This window comes from Ranitomeya imitator, chromosome 4 (genome assembly GCF_032444005.1).
Source record: "Ranitomeya imitator isolate aRanImi1 chromosome 4, aRanImi1.pri, whole genome shotgun sequence".
In the NCBI taxonomy this organism is placed as follows: domain Eukaryota; kingdom Metazoa; phylum Chordata; class Amphibia; order Anura; family Dendrobatidae; genus Ranitomeya; species Ranitomeya imitator.
In genome coordinates this window covers 23,503,057-23,529,638 of record NC_091285.1, presented here as the reverse complement: position 1 = coordinate 23,529,638, position 26,582 = coordinate 23,503,057, and the positions used below count along the sequence as shown (strand labels likewise).

The window sequence follows — 26,582 nt, the reverse complement described above, 5'->3', positions numbered from 1 at the left end:
ATCTCTCCTCTCAGAGCGCGACGCCTTCGACACCCTCTTCGACCACGCTCCCGATAAGCTGAGTGTCGTCAAGAAGGTGAGTGCTCTGCGGTCCCGACGCCGGTCCGGATGGTATCGTGGACGCTCTCGTCTGACGTCTTCACTTTTATTTGCAGTCGCTGATCACCTTTGTCAATAAACATCTAAACAAGCTGAACCTGGAGGTCACCGAGCTGGAGACACAGGTACCGTCACCGTCCCTCCGCTCCTGCCCCCGAGCGCCGACTTAAAGGGGTTGTCCAGGATTAAATAAAAAACAACAACATGGCTCGGAGACTGTTCACACATGTACACAGGTTCTGTGCAGAACTGGACAAGCCCCTTTAAAGATTCTGACACTTCCTTTACATTCCGTACTCTTTAACCCTTCCTGACACGTGCGTAGATGGACATCACAAGTCGGGTTGAGCAGTACGGCGTGGGCTCCGGAGGTGACCGTACACGGCCGGGGTCCCCGCTAACGGCAGCGACTGCACCGCCTGCTGCAACCACTGCTGTTTTAACCAATTACATGCCGCTGTCAATCTACAGCTGCAGCATTTGAATATTGCAATCAAATGACTGTGAGTTCACGTGTCCTCGGGGAACTTAAGTAAAAAAAAATGAAGAATTTTTTTTTTAATTTACTTTTTTTCCCTATACTGTCTGTAATGTATTTATTTTACATTTTATTTATATTTACTATACATGTATATATTTATATTTTACATTTTATATTTATATGTATATATTTATATTTTACATTTTATATTTACTATATATGTATATATTTATATTTTACATTTTATATTTACTATATATGTATATATTTATATTTTACATTTTATATTTACTATGTGTATATATTTATATTTCACACTTACATATAGTAAATAAAATATAACATAAGTATATACATATATAGTAAATATAAAATGTAAAATATAAATATATACTTGTATAGTAAATATAAAATGTAAAATATAAATATATACATATAGTAAATATAAATAAATTGTAAAAATAAAGTGAAATGTAAAATTATATGTATATATTTATCTTTTACATATAGTAAATAAAATGCAAAATATAAATATACATATGTAGTAAATATAATTTTGCATTTCACTTTATTTTTACAGTTTATATTTACTATATATGTATATATTTTACATTTCATTTAATATATACATGTATTGTGTGTATACACACACACACACACACACACACACACACCTCCACACCACCTGGTATCTGCTCCATGCTCTGGACACTACTCTGACAGGCACCGCTACCCTTCTTGCCACAGCTCGCATTGATGTGCCATCCTGGATGAGCTGCACTATCTGAGCATCTTCTGTGGGTTGTAGACACCGCCTCGTGCTACTGTACCTCCAGGGGTGAGGACAATGCCAAAAATTCAAGTGACCAAAACAGCCAAAAAGGATGAGAACAGAGAAATGGTCTGTGGTCACCTGTTGTGAATTCTGTGGCAGAGCTCCCTCCTGTGGTCACAAGTGGTACTTCGGCTGATTCTCTCTGGGAGCTTCCGTTTGTGGAGGAAACTGGTACTGCTGCTTCTGAGTTTCCTCCCTCAGGTGATCTGGTGAGGTCGTTAGGTGCTTCTCTACTTAACCCCACCTAGTGCTTTGATTCATGTTTCCTGTCAATGTTCCAGTGTTGGACTTGTGTTTCTCTGGATCATTCCTGTGGCCTGCTGCTCTGCATAGCTAAGTGCTTCTTTGCTATTTGTTGCTATTTTTTCTGTCCAGCTTGTCTATTTGTTTTGCTGGAAGCTCTGGGACGCAAAGGGTGTACCTCTGTGCCGTTAGTTCGGTACGGAGGGTCTTTTTGCCCCTTTGCGTGGTTTTCTTTAGGGTTTTGTGTAGACCGCAAAGTTATCTTTCCTATCCTTGTTCTGTCTAGAATATCGGGCCTCACTTTGCTGAATCTGTTTCATCCCTACGTTTGTCTTTTCATCTTACTCACAGTCATTATATGTGGGGGGCTGCCTTTTCCTTTGGGGTATTTCTCTGAGGCAAGGTAGGCTTATTTTTTCTATCTTCAGGCTAGTTAGTTTCTCAGGCTGTGCCGAGTTGCATAGGGAGCGTTAGGCGCAATCCACAGCTGCCTCTAGTTGTGTTTGGAGAGGATCAGGGATTACGGTCTGCAGAGTTCCCACGTCTCAGAGCTCGTTCTATTATTTTGGGTTATTGTCAGATCACTGTATGTGCTCTGACCGCTATGTCTATTGTGGTACTGAATTGCCTTTCATAACAGTACAGGAAGACAAAAGTACTAATGATTCTCAATAGAGGGAAAAAAGAAGTTCTGAGACCATTTTTTTTTCTTGGCTTTGTGTTTTGTCTTTTTTTTCCCCTAGACATTTGGGTGGTTCAGTACACAGGTGTAGCGATGGACATTAGAGGTCTGTCTTCATTTGTGGATCAGCTCTCGGCAAGAGTACAAAAGATTCAAGACACTATTGATCAGAAATCTATGTTAGAACCAAGAATTCCTATTCCTGATTTGTTTTTTGGAGATAGAACTAAGTTTCTGAGTTTCAAAAATAATTATAAGTTATTTCTGGCCTTGAAACCTCGTTCCTCTGGTGATCCAGTTCAACAGGTTTTGATTATTATTTCTTTTTTGCGTGGCGACCCTCAGGACTGGGCATTTTCTCTTGCGTCAGGAGATCCTGCATTGAGTAATATCAATGCGTTTTTCCTGGCGCTTGGATTGCTGTACGATGAGCCTAATTCAGTGGATCAGGCAGAGAAAAATTTGCTGGCTCTTTGTCAGGGTCAGGATGAGATAGAAGTATATTGTCAGAAATTTAGAAAATGGTCAGTGCTCACTCAATGGAATGAATCTGCGCTGGCAGCTATGTTCAGAAAGGGTCTCTCTGAAGCCCTTAAGGATGTCATGGTGGGATTTCCTATGCCTGCTGGTCTGAATGAGTCTATGTCTTTGGCTATTCAGATCGGTCGACGCTTGCGTGAGCGTAAATCTGTGCACCATTTGGCGGTATTACCTGAGATTAAACCTGAGCCTATGCAGTGCGATAGGACTTTGACCAGAGTTGAACGGCAAGAACACAGACGTCTGAATGGTCTGTGTTTCTACTGTGGTGATTCCACTCATGCCATCTCTGATTGTCCTAAGCGCACTAAGCGGTTCGCTAGGTCTGCCACCATTGGTACGGTACAGTCAAAATTTCTTCTGTCCGTTACTTTGATCTGCTCTTTGTCTTCCTATTCTGTCATGGCATTTGTGGATTCAGGCGCTGCTCTGAATTTGATGGATTTGGATTATGCTAAGCGTTGTAGGTTTTTCTTGGAGCCCTTGCAGTGTCCTATTCCATTGAGAGGAATTGATGCTACGCCTTTGGCCAAGAATAAGCCTCAGTACTGGGCCCAGCTGACCATGTGCATGGCTCCTGCACATCAGGAGGTTATTCGCTTTCTGGTGCTACATAATCTGCATGATGTGGTCGTGTTGGGGTTGCCATGGCTACAAGTCCATAATCCAGTATTAGATTGGAAATCCATGTCGGTGTCCAGCTGGGGTTGTCAGGGGGTACATGGTGATGTTCCATTTCTGTCAATTTCGTCATCCACCCCTTCTGAGGTTCCAGAGTTCTTGTCTGATTACCGGGATTTATTTGATGAGCCCAAGTCCGATGCCCTACCTCCGCATAGGGATTGTGATTGTGCTATCAATTTGATTCCTGGTGGTAAATTCCCAAAAGGTCGACTGTTTATTTATCTGTACCTGAGCACGCCGCTATGCACAGTTATGTGAAGGAATCCCTGGAGAAGGGGCATATTCGCCCGTCATCGTCGCCATTAGGAGCAGGGTTCTTTTTTGTAGCCAAGAAGGATGGTTCGCTGAGACCTTGTATAGATTATCGCCTTCTTAATAAGATCACTGTTAAATTTCAGTACCCCTTGCCTTTGTTATCTGATTTGTTTGCTCGGATTAAGGGGGCTAGTTGGTTCACCAAGATTGATCTTCGTGGTGCGTATGATCTGGTGCGAATCAGGCGAGGCGATGAATGGAAAACTGCATTTAATACGCCCGAGGGTCATTTTGAGTATCTTGTGATGCCGTTCGGACTTGCCAATGCTCCATCAGTGTTTCAGTCCTTTATGCATGACATCTTCCGAGAGTACCTGGATAAATTCCTGATTGTGTACTTGGATGACATTTTGATCTTCTCGGATGATTGGGAGTCTCATGTGAAGCAGGTCAGAACGGTTTTTCAGGTCCTGCATGCTAATTCTTTGTTTGTGAAGGGATCAAAGTGTCTCTTTGGTGTGCAGAAGGTTTCATTTTTGGGGTTCATCTTTTCCCCTTCTACTATCGAGACGGATCCTGTTAAGGTCCAAGCCATCCATGATTGGACTCAGCCGACATCTCTGAAAAGTCTGCAAAAGTTCCTGGGCTTTGCTAATTTTTATCGTCGCTTCATCTGCAATTTTTCTAGTATTGCCAAACCATTGACCGATTTAACCAAGAAGGGTGCTGATGTGGTCAATTGGTCTTCCGCTGCTGTGGAGGCTTTTCAGGAGTTGAAGCGTTGTTTTTCTTCTGCCCCTGTGTTGTGTCAACCTGATGTTTCTCTTCCGTTCCAGGTCGAGGTTGATGCTTCTGAGATTGGAGCAGGGGCTGTTTTGTCGCAGAGAGGTTCTGATTGTTCAGTGATGAAACCATGCGCTTTTTTTTCCAGGAAGTTTTCGCCTGCTGAGCGGAATTATGATGTGGGCAACCGAGAGTTGCTGGCCATGAAGTGGGCATTCGAGGAGTGGCGTCATTGGCTTGAAGGAGCTAAGCATCGCGTGGTGGTATTGACTGATGATAAGAACCTGACTTATCTCGAGTCTGCTAAGCGGTTGAATCCTAGACAGGCTCGTTGGTCGCTGTTTTTCGCCCGTTTTGACTTTGTGATTTCGTACCTTCCGGGCTCTAAAAATGTGAAGGCGGATGCTCTGTCTAGGAGTTTTGTGCCCGACTCTCCGGGTTTATCTGAGCCGGCGGGTATCCTCAAGGAAGGAGTAATTGTGTCTGCCATCTCCCCTGATTTGCGGCGGGTGCTGCAAAAATTTCAGGCTAATAAACCTGATCGTTGTCCAGCGGAGAAACTGTTTGTCCCGGATAGGTGGACCAATAAAGTGATCTCTGAGGTTCATTGTTCGGTGTTGGCTGGTCATCCTGGAATCTTTGGTACCAGAGAGTTAGTGGCTACATCCTTTTGGTGGCCATCTCTGTCGCGGGATGTGCGTTCTTTTGTGCAGTCCTGTGGGATTTGTGCTCGGGCTAAGCCCTGCTGTTCTCGTGCCAGTGGGTTGCTTTTGCCCTTGCCGGTTCCGAAGAGACCTTAGACACATATCTCTATGGATTTTATTTCAGATCTTCCCGTCTCTCAAAAGATGTCAGTCATTTGGGTGGTCTGTGATCGCTTTTCTAAGATGGTCCATCTGGTACCCTTGTCCAAGTTGCCTTCCTCCTCTGATTTGGTGCCATTGTTCTTCCAGCATGTGGTTCGTTTGCATGGCATTCCTGAGAATATCATTTCTGACAGAGGTTCCCAGTTTGTTTCGAGGTTTTGGCGAGCCTTTTGTGGTAGGATGGGCATTGACTTGTCTTTTTCCTCGGCTTTCCATCCTCAGACTAATGGCCAGACCGAACGAACCAATCAGACCTTGGAAACATATCTGAGATGTTTTGTTTCTGCTGATCAGGATGACTGGGTGTCCTTTTTGCCTTTGGCTGAGTTCGCCCTTAATAACCGGGCCAGCTCGGCTACCTTGGTTTCGCCATTTTTCTGCAATTCTGGGTTCCATCCTCGTTTCTCTTCAGGACAGGTTGAGTCTTCGGACTGTCCTGGTGTGGATACTGTGGTGGACAGGTTGCAGCAGATTTGGACTCATGTAGTGGACAATTTGACTTTGTCCCAGGAGAAGGCTCAACGTTTCGCTAATCGCAGACGCCGTGTGGGTCCCCGACTTCGTGTTGGGGATCTGGTTTGGTTATCTTCTCGTCATATTCCTATGAAGGTTTCCTCTCCGAAGTTTAAACCTCGTTTCATTGATCCTTATAGGATTTCTGATGTTATTAATCCTGTGTCTTTTCGTCTGACCCTCCCAGATTCTTTTTTCATACATAACGTCTTCCATAGGTCATTGTTGCGGAGATACGTGGCACCTATGGTTCCATCTGTTGACCCTCCTGCCCCGGTTTTGGTGGAGGGGGAATTGGAGTATATTGTGGAGAAGATTTTGGATTCTCGTGTTTCAAGACGGAAACTCCAGTATCTGGTTAAATGGAAGGGTTATGCTCAGGAGGATAATTCCTGGGTTTTTGCCTCTGATGTCCATGCTCCCGATCTTGTTCGTGCCTTTCATGTGGCTCATCCTGGTCGTCCTGGGGGCTCTGGTGAGGGTTCGGTGACCCCTCCTCAAGGGGGGGGTACTGTTGTGAATTCTGTGGCAGAGCTCCCTCCTGTGGTCACAAGTGGTACTTCGGCTGATTCTCTCTGGGAGCTTCCGTTTGTGGAGGAAACTGGTACTGCTGCTTCTGAGTTTCCTCCCTCAGGTGATCTGGTGAGGTCGTTGGGTGCTTCTCTACTTAACCCCACCTAGTGCTTTGGTCCATGCTTCCTGTCAATGTTCCAGTGTTGGACTTGTGTTTCTCTGGATCATTCCTGTGGCCTGCTGCTCTGCATAGCTAAGTGCTTCTTTGCTATTTGTTGCTATTTTTTCTGTCCAGCTTGTCTATTTGTTTTGCTGGAAGCTCTGGGACGCAAAGGGTGTACCTCCGTGCCGTTAGTTCGGTACGGAGGGTCTTTTTGCCCCTTTGCATGGTTTTCTTTAGGGTTTTGTGTAGACCGCAAAGTTATCTTTCCTGTCCTCGTTCTGTCTAGAATATCGGGCCCCACTTTGCTGAATCTATTTCATCCCTACGTTTGTCTTTTCTTCTTACTCACAGTCATTATATGTGGGGGGCTGCCTTTTCCTTTGGGGTATTTCTCTGAGGCAAGGTAGGCTTATTTTTTCTATCTTCAGGCTAGTTAGTTTCTCAGGCTGTGCCGAGTTGCATAGGTAGCGTTAGGCGCAATCCACGGCTGCCTCTAGTTGTGTTTGGAGAGGATCAGGGATTGCGGTCTGCAGAGTTCCCACGTCTCAGAGCTCGTTCTATTATTTTGGGTTATTGTCAGATCACTGTATGTGCTCTGACCTCCATGTCCATTGTGATACTGAATTGCCTTTCATAACAGTCACCCCCCTGCAGAACCGCTCCTTTATTGGGGTTGTCTTGCTAATTGCCGATCATTTCTACCTGTCGTCTGTTCCTCATCCACAACAGCAGGAGAAATGGATTCACAACTGGACAGGTTGATTTCTCAGAAGTGTGATTCACTTGGAGTTACCACATATTGTGATGCTAAGTGTGTGTGTGTGTATATATATATAGATCTATAATATAACGCTGGGAGCGTCACTCTGTCCGAAGCCTTTATAGACTGCGCAGGCGCCGGCGCAGTCTGGGCCTCACAGAGTGACGCTCCCGGGAGATCGCGGTATGCGTTCACACTGAACGCACACCGCGATCTCCAACAGAGAAGCAGGGACCGCCAGGAGGGTGAGTACCGGCCATATTCACCTGTCCTGCGTTCCACCGCTGGGCGCCGCCATCTTCCCGGTCTTCGGCCTGTGACCTTCAGTTCAGAGGGCGCGATGACGCGCTTAATGCGTGCCGGCGCCGCCCTCTGACTGAACAGTCACAGCCAGGAGACCGGGAAGATGGCGGCGCGCAGCGCTGGAACAGGACAGACAGGTGAGTATAGTAAGTGCTGGGGGGCCTGAGCTGGCGGCGATACCGGCACCTGACCCCCACAGCGCGCCGGTGTCCCCGCCTGCTCAGGCCCCCGGATGGGTGCAGCACATGACAGGATGGGGACACAGGATGGTTGCAGCACATACCAGGATGGGGACGCAGGATGGGGACGCAGGATGGTTGCAGCACATACCAGGATGGGGACGCAGGATGGGTGCAGCACATGACAGGATGGGGACGCAGGATGGGTGCAGCACATACCAGGATGGGGACGCAGGATGGATGCAGCACATGACAGGATGGCGACGCAGGATGGGTGCAGCACATACCAGGATGGGGACGCAGGATGGGTGCAGCACATGACAGGATGGGGACGTAGGATGGGTGCAGCACATACCAGGATGGGGACGCAGGATGGTTGCAGCACATACCGGGATGGGGACGCAGGATGGTTGCAGCACATACCAGGATGGGGACGCAGGATGGGTGCAGCACATACCAGGATGGGGACGCAGGATGGGTGCAGCACATACCAGGATGGGGACGCAGGATGGGTGCAGCACATACCAGGATGGGGACGCAGGATGGGTGCAGCACATACCAGGATGGGGACGCAGGATGGGTGCAGCACATGACAGGATGGGGACGCAGGATGGGTGCAGCACATACCAGGATGGGGACGCAGGATGGGGACACAGGATGGGTGCAGCACATACCAGGATGGGGACGCAGGATGGGTGCAGCACATGACAGGATGGAGACCATATACCAATATAAATGCTCGCCACCCGGGCGTAGAACGGGTTCAATAGCTAGTGTGTGTGTGTGTATATATATATATATATATATATATATATATATATATATATATATATATATATATATATATATATATATTTGTGTAAACATTTTTATGTGTAATATATGTTCGCGTTACTGGGTTACTTTTCGTCTCTAGTTTGCCGATGGCGTCTACCTTGTCCTCCTCATGGGACTCCTGGAGAACTATTTCGTCCCACTGCACAACTTCTTCTTGACCCCTGAAGACTTTGATCAGAAGGTAAGCCGGATGTAGAGAAGTCCGGTAACGGACTTATCTTGTAATGTTCACATTCCCAATTCTGTTGTATTTTATTTTTTGGAAACCATCCGTTCTGCTGTTCCTCTATTGCTCCTCTTGGGCGTTGTCTATTTGTACATTTCTAGGAGGAACAACAGAGGGTCAGCACAACGTAGAGCTCTAAAATGCTCCAGAACTGCGGCTTACAATTCTAAACTATAACAGATGTGACAGGAGGGATGGCGGCTCCAATTTAAAGGCAATTTAGGGTAGATTTTAGCAAAATTGCTCGTAATTACCCGTCAAACGTTTTGTACCAAAAGGCCAATTTCCTTGACTTCTTCTGTGCACAGCTTTTGAAAACACTTCTTAGAAAAATGTAAAACAAATTATACATGTAAATGAAATATTTTCCCGTAATTGTTAAATTTTGTTTGCTTAAAATTCTGCATCAAACTTGCATAAATTAAAAGGTGATATTTTAATTTATCTAACTTGACATTCAGACTTTGCCACCTAGTCGACACATCATGGTACGTGCCGAGCGGCGCTGGCAGGAAAATAACAGCTTTATCTTTAATTAATGTGACTTTTTTTCACCAGCGTCTTCTTTTTTTTTTTTTTTAGTTTAGGGTGTTTGGTAATATTTTACAAGTGTGTTTTTTTTTTTTTCTGCTTTCTCCACTTATGAGCCACTTCATTCCCCATTCCCTCTGCCTTTAAGTTAATCATTCACTTTGAAAATCACTGAGGGGTCAGATGATAGCTGCCTATAGAATACTATATAGAGAGAGGAGGAACAAAATAAGTGCACCTAGAAAAATTAATTTTTTTTTCTCTGCTTTCTAGTAAGTGTTTCTCATCCCAGAGCTGGATTCACAGCTACAACTGCTCTGTACTTGTATATAATGTCCACTATGTGCTACATTGAGACCAGAGAGCAGGAATTCCTGACTTGTGATAGTGGTGATACATTTGCCACCTGTCGGGTGACAATTGTTGCTAAAGGGTCATCCCCTTTAAGGCCAGACTTAGTTAATAGAAGGAATCTAGGGCTCTAGATGTCTGAGATGTATTCCAGAATTGGGACAAAATAAGTGTGGCTAGGGCAATATTTGTTTTTTTTTTCTGCTTTCTAGTGTTTCTCATTCCAGAGCTGGATTCACAGCTACAACTGCTCAGTACTTCCATATAATATCCTCTATATGCTACTTAGAGACAGGAGAGCAGGAATCCCTGAGTGGTGATACAATCAGTGATACATTTGCCATCTGTCGGGTGATAATTGTTGCAAAATGGACATACCCTCTAAGGCCTGACTTTGTTAGTGGACGGAATCTATGGCTCTGGATGTTCTGAGGTGTATGCCAGGATTGGGCATGTATCGTTGTTTATCTCCTAGTTACAATGAGGGTTTCTCCTTGCAGGTCCACAATGTGATCTTTTCTTTTGAATTGATGGAAGATGGAGGTCTCAAGAAGCCAAAAGCAAGACCAGAAGGTATGGATGATTACAAGCGGAAAAGTCCTTTACAGCCAATATCAATAAGACAGTATACATGCCAAATTATCAAATATTCCAGAATATGGGATGCAGAGGGGTGACTTTAAAGGGGATACTACCCGATCAAAGGGTGTCTGACCGATCCCGAGAACCGGGGCTCTTCAGTGGTGGTCGATCATGTGCACTGCTGCTCCATTCATTCTTACAGATATCGGACCCCCGGCTAACTCCGGTGGTCCAATTTATGAATGACTGGAGCAGATGTGCTCTTCAGAGCTCCAGTTTTTGGGATCTGTCCCAATGGTTGGACCCCCAGCAATCAGAAATGTATCCCCAATACGATGGATGGGGAAATAACTTTTAAACTTGAGAATACCCCTTTAAATTTCTGGGCCCCATTAAAAATATATATCGATAGCCCCCATATGTTCCATTTTCTAATACCTTTACTATAGCTACGCCCCTCGGTGCTAGCCATTTTGGCTGTCCAGGCGGTCTTTGTTCTGGGCAACTTTTTCTAAAGTAGGATTGGGCATCTCGAATTTTAATATGCCCAATCATTTATTTAAAGGATGGCTTATTCTTCCCCTCTCCCATTCGGAACACATGCACGCTTCAAAATCGTAACATGCATGAGTATGGTCTGGAAAAATTGGCTTTCTGGCCTACATCTAATAAAAGCGTACCTCGTTGCAGAAAGCTTTTTGATGTGGTTTTTATAGGATTACGAAAAAAAAATTGGCTGATTTCTTCCAAGACAGTGCCACCCCTGTTGGCAGGTTGTGAGTGGTATTACAGACCAGTCCCATTGAAATCGAAGGAGCTGACCTGCAATGCCAGAAACAACCTGCTGACAGGTGAGGCGCTATTGTTGATTAAAAAAATATAAAATATATATTATTATTAAAATAATATAATAAATTATATATATATATATATATATATATATATATATATATATATATATATATATAAAATTTATTATATTATTTTAATAATAATAATAATATATATTTTATATTTTTTTAATAAAATATATAAATAAAAAATAAATAATAAAAATATACATATATATAAAAAAAAATAGTGTATGTGTGTATATATATATATATATATATATATATATATATATATATATATATATATACTATTTGTTTTAATTATTATTTATTTATTTTTTTCTATCCTGTACAACCCCTTTAAGAATCCCAAGGACAGTTAGTTTTTTGATCTTTCATCATTTGCAAGGCCAGAGCTTAATGTCCCTGCGAGTCGATATCTGTCAGTATTCTGTTCCTGGCGTGGAATAAAATGACTGTAAATTGGGGTTATTATTCTGATGTTGCAGTTCGCCCCGAGGTGGCGAGGATTACAAACCAATGTGATAATGGACTTCGCTCTTCACAGCAAAGCTTGACAATCCCATTACCGTTTTTTTTTTTTATTTTTTTTCTTCTTTCTTTCCCTCGAGATACTAAATTTACATCAATTCGATTGGTTCAATCTGTTGTCAGGGTTACATAAATATTCCTGGAATAACCTTCACTTTGTCCAAGTCGCGATGACATTGGGCGGGCGTTGTCCGTCTCGGAGATAAATGGATAAAAATAAAATCTATTAGAACTGATTTTTTTTTTTCAAAGAAGAAAAATCCCTTTAAAGAATCTGCGATCAGCTGATCGACTCCTAGTCTGGCCGAGCTCTTTCTCTACAGCAGCCACTGCTGGCGACTTGTGGTATTACATGGCGAAAATTCAGATGAATAATGACATGACCGAATGGGAGCTGCTCTGATTATGCCCTTTTTTTCTACTAGGGCGTGTGGTCAGGGGAAATGTACCAATTTTTATTTAATAAAAAATATTCAAAAATTGTCTTGAAAATAGAGGGAAAAAAATAAGTAAAAAATAATCTATATTTAACAATAGTTAATATATATTAAAAAAAAATTTTTTTAAATATTTACTTTATATGTTTAATATGTATATTAATATATAAAAAATAAAAGAAAAAATATATTATATTCACTTTATATTTTGAAATATATAAAAAATAAAAAAATATATATTTTTTAATATATTAATATATAAAAATATATTTTTTATATACAGTATTAACTTGATATCTCTTTATATATAGTCAGTACAGACCAAAATCTATTCTATCTTCTCTAAATACAGTACAGACCAAAAGTTTGGACACACCTTCTCATTTAAAGATTTTTCTGTATTTTCATGACTATGAAAATTGTACATTCACACTGAAGGCATCAAAACTATGAATTAACACATGTGGAGTTATAGACTTAACAAAAAAGTGTGAAACAACTGAAAATATGTCTTATATTCTAGGTTCTTCAAAGTAGCCATCTTTTTCTTTGACTGCTTTGCACACTCTTGGCATTCTCTTGATGAGCTTCAAGAGGTAGTCACAGGGAATGGTCTTCCAACAATCTTGAAGGAGTTCCCAGAGATGCTTAGCACTTGTTGGCCCTTTTGCCTTCACTCTGCGGTCCAGCTCACCCCAAACCATCTGGATTGGGTTCAGGTCTGGTGACTGTGGAGGCCAGGTCATCTGGCGTAGCCCCCCATCACTCTCCTTCTTGGCCAAATAGCCCTTACACAGCCTGGAGGTGTGTTTGGGGTCATTGTCCTGTTGAAAAATAAATGATGGTCCAACTAAACGCAAACCGGATGGAATAGCATGCTGCTGCAAGATGCTGTGGTAGCCATGCTGGTTCAGCATGCCTTCAATTTTGAATAAATCCCCAACAGTGTCACCAGCAAAGCCCCCCCACACCATCACACCTCCTCCTCCATGCTTCACGGTGGGAACCAGGCATGTAGAGTCCATCCGTTCACCTTTTCTGCGTCGCACAAAGACACGGTGGTTGGAACCAAAGGTCTCAAATTTGGACTGATCAGACCAAAGCACAGATTTCCACTGGTCTATTGTCCATTCCTTGTGTTCTTTAGCCCAAACAAGTCTCTTCTGCTTGTTGCCTGTCCTTAGCAGTGGTTTCCTAGCAGCTATTTTACCATGAAGGCCTGCTGCACAAAGTCTCCTCTTAGCAGTTGTTGTAGAGATGTGTCTGCTGCTAGAACTCTGTGTGGCATTGACCTGGTCTCTAATCTGAGCTGCTGTTAACCTGCGATTTCTGAGGCTGGTGACTCGGATAAACTTATCCTCAGAAGCAGAGGTGACTCTTGGTCTTCCTTTCCTGGGGTGTCCTCATGTCAGCCAGTCTCTTTATAGCGCTTGATGGTTTTTGCCACTGCACTTGGGGACACTTTCAAAGTTTTCCCAATTTTTGGGACTGACTGACCTTCATTTCTTAAAGTAATGATGGCCACTCGTTTTTCTTTACTTGGCTGCTTTTTTCTTGCCATAATACAAATTCTAACAGTCTATTCAGTAGGACTATCAGCTGTGTATCCACCAGACTTCTGCTCAACACAACTGATGGTCCCAACCCCATTTATAAGGCAAGAAATCCCACTTATTAAACCTAACAGGGCACACCTGTGAAGTGAAAACCATTCCCGTTGGCTACCTCGTGAAGCTCATCAAGAGAATGCCAAGAGTGTGCAAAGCAGTCATCAAAGCAAAAGGTGGCTACTTTGAAGAACCTAGAATATAAGACATATTTTCAGTTGTTTCACACTTTTTTTGTTAACCCCTTTCTGCCATCAGACGTACTATTGCGTCCATGGGGGGTGGGCCCTACTTCCCAAGGACGCAATAGTACGTCATATGCGATCGGCAGCGCTCACGGGGGGAGCGGCGCCGATCGCGGCCGGGTGTCAGCTGCCTATCGCAGCTGACATCCGGCACTATGTGCCAGGAGCGGTCACGGACCGCCCCCGGCACATTAACCCCCGGCACACCGCGATCAAAGATGATCGCGATGTGCCGGCGGTGCAGGGAAGCACCGCGCAGGGAGGGGGGCTCCCTGCGGGCTTCCCTGAGCCCCCCGCAGCAACGCGATGTGATCACGTTGCTGCGAGGGTCTTGCCGCCCTCCCTCCCTGCTCCAGGTCCCGGATCCAAGATGGCCGCGGATCCGGGTCCTGCAGGGAGGGAGGTGGCTTCACAGAGCCTGCTCAGAGCAGGCACTGTGAAGGCTGCAGCGCTGCATGTCAGATCAGTGATCTGACAGAGTGCTGTGCAAACTGTCAGATCACTGATCTGTGATGTCCCCCCCTGGGACAAAGTAAAAAAGTAAAAAAAAAAATTTCCAAATGTGTAAAAAAAATTAAAAAAAAATATTCCTAAATAATGAAAAAAAAAAAAAAAATATTCCCATAAATACATTTCTTCATCTAAATAAAAAAAAAAAAAAACAATAAAAGTACACATATTTAGTATCGCCGCGTCCGTATCGACTCGCCCTATAAAACTGGCACACTAGTTAACCCCTTCAGTAAACACCGTAAGAAAAAAAAAAAAAAAAACGAGGCAAAAAACGACGCTTTATTATCATACCGCCGAACAAAAAGTGGAATAACACGTGATCAAAAAGACAGATATAAATAACCATGGTACCGCTGAAAGCGTCATCTTGTCCCGCAAAAAACGAGCCACCATACAGCATCATCAGCAAAAAAATGAAAAAGTTATAGTCCTGAGAATAAAGCGATGCCAAAATAATTATTTTTTCTATAAAATAGTTTTTATCGTATAAAAGCGCCAAAACATAAAAAAATGATATAAATGAGATGTCGCTGTAATCGTACTGACCCGAAGAATAAAACTGCTTTATCAATTTTACCAAACGCGGAACGGTATAAACGCCTCCCCCAAAAGAAATTCATGAATAGCTGGTTTTTGGTCATTCTGTCTCACAAAAATCGGAATAAAAAGCGATCAAAAAATGTCACGTGCCCGAAAATGTTACCAATAAAAACGTCAACTCGTCGTGCAAAAAACAAGACCTCACATGACTGTGTGGACCAAAATATGGAAAAATTATAGCTCTCAAAATGTGGTAACGCAAAAAATATTTTTTGCAATAAAAAGCGTCTTTCAGTGTGTGACGGCTGCCAATCATAAAAATCCGCTAAAAAACCCGCTATAAAAGTAAATCAAACCCCCCTTCATCACCCCCTTAGTTAGGGAAAAATAAAAAAATGTATTTATTTCCATTTTCCCGTTAGGGCTAGGGTTAGGGCTAGGGTTAGGGCTAGTGTTAGGGCTAGGGTTAGGGCTAGGGTTAGGGCTAGGGCTAGGGCTAGGGTTAGGGCTAGGGTTAGGGCTAGGGTTAGGGCTAGGGTTAGGGCTAGGGTTAGGGTTAGGGCTAGGGTTAGGGCTAGGGCTAGGGTTAGGGCTAGGGTTAGGGCTAGGGTTAGGGTTAGGGCTAGGGTTAGGGTTGGGGCTAGGGTTAGGGCTAGGGTTAGGGCTAGGGTTAGGGCTACAGTTAGGGTTGGGGCTAAAGTTACAGTTAGGGTTTAGATTACATTTACAGTTGGGAATAGGGTTGGGATTAGGGTTAGGGGTGTGTCAGGGTTAGAGGTGTGGTTAGGGTTACCGTTGGAATTAGGGTTAGGGGAGTGTTTGGATTAGGGTTTCAGTTATAATTGGGGGGTTTCCACTGTTTAGGCACATCAGGGGCTCTCCAAAAGCGACATGGCGTCCGATCTCAATTCCAGCCAATTCTGCGTTGAAAAAGTAAAACAGTGCTTCTTTCCTTCCGAGCTCACCCGTGTGCCCAAACAGGGGTTTACCCCAACATATGGGGTATCAGCGTACTCAGGACAAATAGGACAACAACTGTTGGGGTCCAATTTCTCCTGTTACCCTTGGGAAAATACAAAACTGGGGGCTAAAAAATAATTTTTGTGGGAAAAAAAAGATTTTTTATTTTTACGGCTCTGCGTTATAAACTGTAGTGAAACACTTGGGGTTCAAAGTTCTCACAACACATCTAGATAAGTTCCCGGGGGGGTCTAGTTTCCAATATGGGGTCACTTGTGGGGGGTTTCTACTGTTTAGGTACATTAGGGGCTCTGCAAACGCAATGTGACGCCTGCAGACCATTCCATCTAAGTCTGCATTCAAATGGCACTCCTTCCCTTCCGAGCCCTCCCATGCGCCCAAACAGTGGTTTCCCCCCACATATGGGGTATCAGCGCACTCAGGACAAATTGGACAACACATTTTTGGGTCCAATTTCTCCTGTTACCCTCGGGAAAATACAAAACTGGGGGCTAAAAAATAATTTTTGTGGGAAAAAAATTTTGTTTTATTTTTACGGCTCTCCATTATAAACCTCTGTGAAGCCCTTGGTGGGTCAAAGCGCTCACCACACATCTAGATAAGTTCCTTAGGGGGTCTACTTTCCAAAATGGTGTCACTTGTGGGGGGTTTCTACTGTTTAGGTACATTAGGGGCTCTGCAAACGCAATGTGACGCCTGCAGACCATTCCATCTAAGTCTGCATTCAAATGGCACTCCTTCCCTTCCGAGCCCTCCCATGCGCCCAAACAGTGGTTTCCCCCCACATATGGGGTATCAGCGCACTCAGGACAAATTGGACAACACATTTTTGGGTCCAATTTCTCCTGTTACCCTCGGGAAAATACAAAACTGGGGGCTAAAAAATAATTTTTGTGGGAAAAAAATTTTGTTTTATTTTTACGGCTCTCCATTATAAACCTCTGTGAAGCCCTTGGTGGGTCAAAGCGCTCACCACACATCTAGATAAGTTCCTTAGGGGGTCTACTTTCCAAAATGGTGTCACTTGTGAGTGGTTTCTACTATTTAGGTACATTAGGGGCTCTGCAAACGCAACATGGCGTCTCATCTCAATTCCTGTCAATTTTGCATTGAAAAGTCAAACGGCGCTCCTTCCTTTCCGAGCTCTCCCATCCGCCCAAACAGTGGTTTACCCCCACATATGGGGTATCAGCGCACTCAGGACAAATTGTACAACAACTTTTGGGGTCCAATTTCTTCTCTTACCCTTGGAAAAATAAAAAATTGGGGGCGAAAAGATAATTTTTGTGAAAAAATATGATTTTTTTATTTTTACGGTTCTGCATTATAAACTTCTGTGAAGCACTGGGTGGGTCAAAGTGCTCACCACACCTCTAGATAAGTTCCTTAGGGGGTCTACTTTCCAAAATGGTGTCACTTGTGGGGGGTTTCAATGTTTAGGCACATCAGTGGCTTTCCAAACGCAACATGGCATCCCATCTCAATTCCTGTCAATTTTGCATTGAAAAGTCAAACGGCGCTCCTTCCCTTCCGAGCTCTCCCATCCGCCCAAACAGTGGTTTACCCCCACATATGGGATATCAGCTTACTCAGGACAAATTGTACAACAACTATTGGGGTCCAATTTCTTCTCTTACCCTTGGAAAAATAAAAAATTGGGGGCGAAAAGATAATTTTTGTGAAAAAATATGATTTTTTATTTTTACGGTTCTACATTATAAACTTCTGTGAAGCACTTGGTGGGTGAAAGAGCTCACCACACCTCTAGATAAGTTCCTTAGGGGGTCTACTTTCCAAAATGGTGTCACTTGTGGGGGGTTTCAATGTTTAGCCACATCAGGGGCTCTCCAAACGAAACATGGCGTCCCATCTCAATTCCAGTCAATTTTGCATTGAAAAGTCAAATGGCGCTCCTTCGCTTCCGAGCTGTGCCATGCGCCCAAACAGTGGTTTACCCCCACATGTGGGGTATTGGCGTACTCAGGACAAATTGTACAACAATGATTGTGGTCCATTTTCTCCTGTTACCCTTGGTAAAATAAAACAAATTGGAGCTGAATTAAATTTTTTGTGAAAAAAAGTTAAATGTTCATTTTTATTTAAACATTCAAAAAATTCCTGTGAAGCACCAGAAGGGTTAATAAACTTCTTGAATGTGGTTTTAAGCACCTTGAGGGGTGTAGTTTTTAGAATGGTGTCACACTTGGGTATTTTCTATCATATAGACCCCTCAAAATGACTTCAAATGAGATGTGGTCCCTAAAAAAAAAATGGTGTTGTAGAAATGAGAAATTGCTGGTCAACTTTTCACCCTTATAACTCCCTAACAAAAAAAAATTTTGGTTCCAAAATTGTGCTGATGTAAAGTAGACATGTGGGAAATGTTACTTATTAAGTATTTTGTGTGACATATCTCTGTGATTTAATTGCATAAAAATTCAAAGTTGGAAAATTGCGAAATTTTCATAATTTTTGCCAAATTTCCGTTTTTTTCACAAATAAACGCAGGTACTATCAAAGAATTTTTACCATTGTCATGAAGTACAATATGTCACGAGAAAACAATGTCAGATTCACTGGGATCCGTTGAAGCGTTCCAGAGTTATAACCTCATAAAGGGACAGTGGTCAGAATTGTAAAAATTGGCCCGGTCATTAACGTGCAAACCACCCTTGGGGGTAAAGGGGTTAAGTATATAATTCCACATGTGGTAATTCATAGTTTTGATGCCTTCAGTGCGAATGTACAATTTTCATAGTCATGAAAATACAGAAAATTCTTTAAATGAGAAGGTGTGTCCAAACTTTTGGACTGTTCTGTGTGTGTGTGTATATATATATAATATATACAGTTAGGTCCATATATATTTGGACAGAGACAACATTTTTCTAATTTTGCTTATAGACATTACCACAATGAATTTTAAACAAAACAATTCAGGTGCAGTTGAAGTTCAGACTTTCAGCTTTCATTTGAGGGTATCCACTTTAAAATTGGATGAAGGGTTTAGGAGTTTCAGCTCCTTAACATGCGTCACCCTGTTTTTAAAGGGACCAAAAGTAATTGGACAATTGACTCCAAGGCTGTTTCATGGACAGGTGTGGGCAATCCCTTCGTTATGTCATTCTTAATTAAGCAGATAAAAGGCCTGGAGTTGATTTGAGGTGTGGTGCTTGCATTTGGAAGGTTTTGCTGTGAAGTAAACATGCGGTGAAAGGAGCTCTCCATGCAGGTGAAACAAGCCTTCCCGAAGCTGAGAAAACAGAAAAAACCCTTCCGAGAAATTGCTACAATATTAGGAGTGGCAAAATCTACAGTTTGGTACATCCTGAGAAAGAAAGAAAGCACTGGTGAACTCATCAATGCAAAAAGACCTGGGCGCCCACGGAAGACAACAGTGGTGGATGATCGCAGAATAATCTCCATGGTGGAGAGAAACCCCTTCACAACAGCCAACAACACTCTCCAGGAGGTCGGCGTATCAATATCCAAATCTACCATAAAGAGAAGACTGCATGAAAGTAAATACAGAGGGTTCACTGCACGGTGCAGCCACTCATAAGCATCAAGAATAAAAAGGCTAAAAAACATCTAAAGAAGCCAGCACAGTTCTGGAAGAACATTCTTTGGACAGATGAAACCAAGATCAACCTCTACCAGAATGATGGAAAGAGAAAAGTATGGTGAAGCCGTGGTACAGCTCATGACCCAAAGCTACTACACCATCTGTAAAACACGGCGGAGGCAGTGTGATGGCGCGGGCATGCATAAACCCGGCGGAGGCAGTGTGATGGCGCGGGCATGCAGGGCTGCCAGTGGCACTGGGTCACTAGTGTTTATTGATGATGTGACACAGGACAGGAGCAGCCAAATGAATTCTGAGGTCTTCAGAGCCGCCATACTGTGTGCTCAGATCCAACCAAATGCAGCCAAACTGATTGGTCGTCGTTTCATACTACAGATGGACAATGACCCAAAACATAAAGCCAAAGCAACCCAGGAGTTTATTAAAGCAAAGAAGTGGAATATTCTAGAATGGCCAAGTCAGTCACCTGATCTCAACCCAATTGAGCAGCATTTCACTTGTTAAAGACTAAACTTCAGACAGAAAGGTCCACAAACAAACAGCAACTGAAAACCACCACAGTGAAGGCCTGGCAGAGCATCAAAAAGGTGGAAACACAGCGTCTGGTGATGTCCATGAGTCCAAGACTTCAGGCAGTCATTGCCAACAAAGGGTTTTCAACCAAGTACTAAAAATGAACATTTTATTTAAAATTATTGAATCTGTCCAATTACTTTTGGTCCCTTTAAAAACAGGGTGGCACATGTTAAGGAGCTGAAACTCCTAAACCCTTCATCCAATTTTAATGTGGATACCCTCAAATGAAAGCTGAAAGTCTGAACTTCAACTGCATCTGAATTGTTTTGTTTAAAATTAATTGTGGTAATGTCTATAACGAAAATTAGAAAAATGTTGTCTCTGTCCAAATATATATGGACCTAACTGTATAATATATATATATATATATATATATACACACACACACACTTGTATATATAATTTTTTTTTAATAAAAATTGTGTAGTAATATAAAAAAATATATATAGTGTATTGATAGACTAAGTGCACTTTCTGGTCCTTAAAGGGGTAGTCTGGTGTAGAAAAATCCAATGTTTTGTAGAATGGTTACAAAGAGCGTCTCCTGTTCTGGAGGACGCGCCCTGTCCTGCCGTACACCGACAATCGGCAGTAAACTGTGTACAGAGCGAGGACACCACAGCGCCATATGCTCTATAGTGGCCATTCTCAGGTACTGTAGTTCAGCTCCCATTGAAGTGAATGGGATCTAAGTTGCAATACCCTAGAACGGCCACTACACTGTGTACGGCGCTGTGGTGTCCCCGCTCTGCAGACCGTTTTTTTGCTATAGATTGCTGCTGACGCTTATCATTAAGGTGTTGGTTGACTTTTACATACCTATCTGAAATTGATGCCTTAAGTCCTAGACAACCCCTTTAAGACCCCCAATGTATAAATAATAATAAAAAAAAATCTAATTTTTCTTTCTTCTTTGCAGACATCGTAAATCTGGACTTAAAGTCTACAATGAGAGTGTTATACAATCTGTTTACCAAGTACAAGAACATTGAATGAGACACTGCCCCCCGAAAAGACTGTTTTTTATTTTATTTTTATTTTTTTTATTGACTGAATGTAAATGTTTTTTTGTTTTTTTTCAGGATTCACTCCACGTTCTTAGCGATCACATACAATAACTAGATCACTTATTTCGGGTTCACTCTTGAGAATTTTCATCTTTACCCCTTTCCCCAAGAAATCTGAAACTTTTTCTATGTAGGTGATTTTTTTTTTTCTTTTTTTTTCTGGCAGAAGTCTCTGCTTGTAGGGTTTGCTGGGAACTGTAGTTCTCCCTCTCACATAAACTATATGGATAGGGATTAATAACCGCCGTTTCGCCTGGGAGTCATGCTTCTTCTGAGGCTCAGAGGAAGCGTAACTTGCTTGCGAAACCTCTTGTCGGCCGCATTGTCTACACAAACACTTTTTGGAACCGCAGATAAAGATTATTTTAATGTGCGGTGGTGAGTGCCCCATTTTTCGACCCAAAATGGAAAATGACCCTCATCTCCATACTGACGGGTTGTGTAGAAGTTCTCCGTGCCGGTCTGCTCCTTTTTTCCGGACATCTTGAATGCTGCACAGTCAAAGTGGCAGAGACATTCAGGTCAAATTAATGTCCACGGCCCCTGAATTATTCATCCACACTCTTTGTATTGCTTGGTAACATCCGCAGATAATGACGAGATTCTCTGCCCGACATTAATTTCCTTTCCTTCAAAGAAAAGAATTTGAAATATAAAACAAATTTTTTTTTTTTTTCAAAGTAGATTCAAGTCCGCCTGATCACTGATGCTCCATAATTTAACTCTTTGCTGTGTCTGATATTGCAACGCCAATAAATGAAGCTGTAATACCAGGCGCGGCCACTACAAATTCTATGGCGCTGTGTCGGAATCCCACAGTTCTATTAACCAGCCAATCCGCCTGACGGAAATGAATTGTCTTCTTAAGCAATAGCATCATTATATGGTCAATGTTTTGTCTCCTTTTTTTTTTTTAAATGATGGTATATGTAGTCTTGTTTCTCTCCAGCATTAGTTTCTGACAGCGTATGGTATTGTTGTATTCAGGCAGCTGTATCCAAATGTGAGGTCGTAGTCTGTTTTCAGACTTTACTGGAAGCTTTATTGAACAATGTCGGTTTACACTGGATTAATATATTGATATGTAAATTCGAATGATTACATAAATGCTGATCTATGGCCGTACAGAAATGATCTACTTGTAAAGCGGAGTTAATTTGTATATACATTACATTACTGATCCTGAGTAACATCCTGTATTATACCCCAGAGCTGCACTCACTATTCTGCTGGTGCAGTCACTGTGTACATACATTACATTACTGATCCTGAGTTACCCCCTGTATTATACTCCAGAGCTGCACTCACTATTCTGCTGGTGCAGTCACTGTGTACATACATTACATTACTGATCCTGAGTTACATCCTGTATTATACTCCAGAGCTGCACTCACTATTCTGCTGGTGCAGTCACTATGTACATACATTACGTTACTGATCCTGAGTTACATCCTGTATTATACCCCAGAGCTGCGCTCACTATTCTGCTGGTGCAGTCACTGTGTACATATATTACTGATCCTGAGTTACATCCTGTATTATACTCCAGAGCTGCACTCACTATTCTGCTGGTGCAGTCACTGTGTACATACATTACATTACTGATCCTGAGTTACATCCTGTATTATACTCCAGAGCTGCACTCACTGTTCTGCTGGTGCAGTCACTGTGTACATACATTACATTACTGATCCTGAGTTACATCCTGTATTATACTCCAGAGCTGCACTCACTGTTCTGCTGGTGCAGTCACTGTGTACATACATTACATTACAGATCCTGAGTTACATCCTGTATTATACTCCAGAGCTGCACTCACTATTCTGCTGGTGCAGTCACTGTGTACAGTCATGGCCAAAAGTATTGACACCCCTGCAATTCTGTCAGATAATACTAATTTTCTTCCTGAAAATGATTGCAATCACAAATTATTTGTTATTATTATCTTCATTTAATTTGTCGTAAATGAAAAACACAAAAGAGAATGAAGCAAAAAGCAAAACATTGATCATTTCACACAAAACTCCAAAAATGGGCCAGACAAAAGTATTGTCACCCTGAGCCTAATACTTGGTTGCACAACCTTTCGCCAAAATAACTGCGACCAACCGCTTCCGGTGACCATCAATGAGTTTCTTACAATGCTCTGCTGGAATTTTAGACCTTTCTTCTTTGGCAAACTGCTCCAGGTCCCTGATATTTGAAGGGCGCCTTCTCCAAACTGCCATTTTTAGATCTCTCCACAGGTGATCTATGGGATTCAGGTCTGGACTCATTGCTGGCCACCTTAGAAGTCTCCAGTGCTTTCTCTCAAACCATTTTCTAGTGCTTTTTGAAGTGTGTTTTGGGTCATTGTCCTGCTGGAAGACCCATGACCTCTGAGGGAGACCGAGCTTTCTCACACTGAGCCCTACATTATGCTGCAAAATTTGTTGGTAGTCTTCAGACTTCATAATGAAATGCACACGGTCAAGCAGTCCAGTGCCAGCGGCAGCAAAGCAACCCCAAAACATCAGGGAACCTCCGCCATGTTTGACTGTAGGGACCGTGTTCTTTTCTTTGAATGCCTCTTTTTTTTCTCCTGTAAACTCTATGTTGATGCCTTTGCCCAAAAAGCTCTACTTTTGTCTCATCTGACCAGAGAACATTCTTCCAAAACATTTTAGGCTTTTTCAGGTAAGTTTTGGCAAACTCCAGCCTGGCTTTTTTATGTCTCGGGGTAAGAAGTGGGGTCTTCCTGGGTCTCCTACCATACAGTCCCTTTTCATTCAGACGCCGATGGATAGTACGGGTTGACACTGTTGTACCCTCGGACTGCAGGGCAGCTTGAACTTGTTTGGATGTCAGTCGAGGTTCTTTATCCAACATCCGCACAATCTTGCGTTGAAATCTCTTGTCAATTTTTCTTTTCCATCCACATCTAGGGAGGTTAGCCACAGAGCCACGGGCTTTAAACCTCTTAATGACACTGCGCACGGTAGACACAGGAACATTCAGGTCTTTGGAGATGGACTTGTAGCCTTGAGATTGCTCATGCTTCCTCACAATTTGGTTTCTCAAGTCCTCAGACAGTTCTTTGGTCTTCTTTCTTTTCTCCGTGCTCAATGTGGTGCACACAAGGACACAGGACAGAGGTTGAGTCAACTTTAATACATGTCAACTGGCTGCAAGTGTGATTTAGTTATTGCCAACACCTGTTAGGTGCCACAGGGAAGTTACAGGTGCTGTTAATTACACTAATTAGAGAAGCATCACATGATTTTTCTAACAGTGCCAATACTTTTGTCCACTCCCTCTTTTATGTTTGGTGTGAAATTATATCCAATTTGGCTTCAAGACAATTCTCTTTGTGTTTTTTCATTTAAGACAAATTAAATGAAGATAATAATACCAAAGAATTTGTGTTTGCAATCATTTTCAGGAAGAAACTGAGTATTATCTGACAGAATTGCACGGGTGTCAATACTTTTGGCCATGACTGTACATTACATTACTGATCCTGAGTCACATCCTGTATTATACCCCAGAGCTGCACTCACTATTTTGCTGGATGTAACTCAGGATCAGTAATGTAATGTATGTACACAGTGACTGCACCAGCAGAATAGTGAGTGCAGCTCTGGAGTATAATACAGGATGTAACTCAGGATCAGTAATGTAATGTATGTACACAGTGACTGCACCAGCAGAATAGTGAGTGCAGCTCTGGGGTATAATACAGGATGTAACTCAGGATCAGTAATGTATGTACACAGTGACTGCACCAGCAGAATAGTGAGTGCAGCTCTGGAGTATAATACAGGATGTAACTCAGGATCAGTAATGTAATGTATGTACACAGTGACTGCACCAGCAGAATAGTGAGTGCAGCTCTGGGGTATAATACAGGATGTAACTCAGGATCAGTAATGTAATGTATGTACACAGTGACTGCACCAGCAGAATAGTGAGTGCAGCTCTGGAGTATAATACAGGATGTAACTCAGGATCAGTAATGTACCGGTATATACAAAGGGACTCCGCTTTTGGTAGAGATTAATCCTTTATATGGATTGTGCTATCCTGTTCATTGGTAGCATGTAATACTAAACAAAACTATGAGAAAATACAGATGGTGGATGTCCACATTAGTTCATGGATGACAAACTTGCTACCCGTTAAAGGGATTTGTACTTAATGAAAAAAAAAAAGCATAGCTAGTTTCTTCCAAAATCGCATGTGTGGTGTTGGAGATCAACTACATTTCAGTGTAACTGAGCTGCAATGGCAGAGACACCTGATAGAAGAGTGTGCTAATACCTCATAGACATATCTATTGCTAAGAAATTACTTGAAAATGAGTTATTTATTTTATGAGAAACCATGGTGTTTTTTTTTGCCCCCTGCAATACCTGACACAGCCCATACACTGGAGTGGCGCTGTTTTGTGAAAATATAAAAAAAAGTAAATACTTTTAAATGTGTTTTTTTTTTTTTTTTTTTTTTTTTTTTTTTTTTTCTGCAGTCACTACAAATATTTTTGCTTTATTAATACTGAATTACAGATGATATCAGGACTGGTGTTTTGCTAATTTATACCAAAGAGCCATGTAATACTGAATACCTGTAATGCATTACTAATAATTACCCTGTGTGCCTGATGGAAGCCCACAAAGAAGAGCTCCGCTCCTGTGTGGATCCTCCTTTGTTTCCATAGCTATTTATGTTGGGGAGGGTTTTCTCGCTTTTTTTTTTTTGTATTGTGTTCATGTATTTATTCACTGGAAATATGTTAAATATAATAAAATATGATGTGGGAGACAGATTATAAGGAGCATTATTTTTCCTTTTTTTAATTTTTTATTAGGCGACGTGACGGCAAAGCTCCACCTGCCATTAATTGTCATAAGCGGTGTCTGTTTATCTTCTCTCAAAAAGCAATTTTATTTTTTTTTTATCTTTTTTTTTATTATTTTTTTTTTTTATTATACTGGAAAAACAATGAACAATAAGAAGGCATATGAAAGAAAAGCTTCAAGGAGCCCCCCGCCCAAAAAAAAAGTTCCCCACTATACCAACAACGTGTGATTTTGGAAAAAAAAAAAGGCACGAACACAAAACACATATGGGGAAAAAAAATGGCTTGAAAAATCGTGGTTGTACAGTTTTTTTTTTTTTTTTTCGTCCCCAATAAAACCCAAACCACCACTTAAAATATATTTGTTTGGTTTTTTTTTTTT

At 42.2% G+C, this 26,582-nt stretch overlaps 1 protein-coding gene across 2 annotated transcripts in view; it reads left to right on the top strand.

Moving 5' to 3' along the window:
• The window catches only part of PARVB (parvin beta), a 36,544-nt gene extending 14,188 nt beyond the window's left edge, over positions 1 to 22,356 (top strand). For both annotated transcript variants that reach the window (XM_069763350.1, XM_069763351.1), the window contains exons 9-13: positions 15 to 76; positions 156 to 224; positions 8,816 to 8,917; positions 10,345 to 10,417; positions 21,216 to 22,356. In XM_069763350.1, coding sequence (XP_069619451.1) covers positions 15 to 76; positions 156 to 224; positions 8,816 to 8,917; positions 10,345 to 10,417; positions 21,216 to 21,292 — 383 coding nt within the window. In that variant the 3' untranslated portion in view covers positions 21,293 to 22,356. The remainder of the gene's footprint in view (positions 1 to 14; positions 77 to 155; positions 225 to 8,815; positions 8,918 to 10,344; positions 10,418 to 21,215) is intronic.
• Positions 22,357 to 26,582: the final 4,226 nt, after the last annotated feature.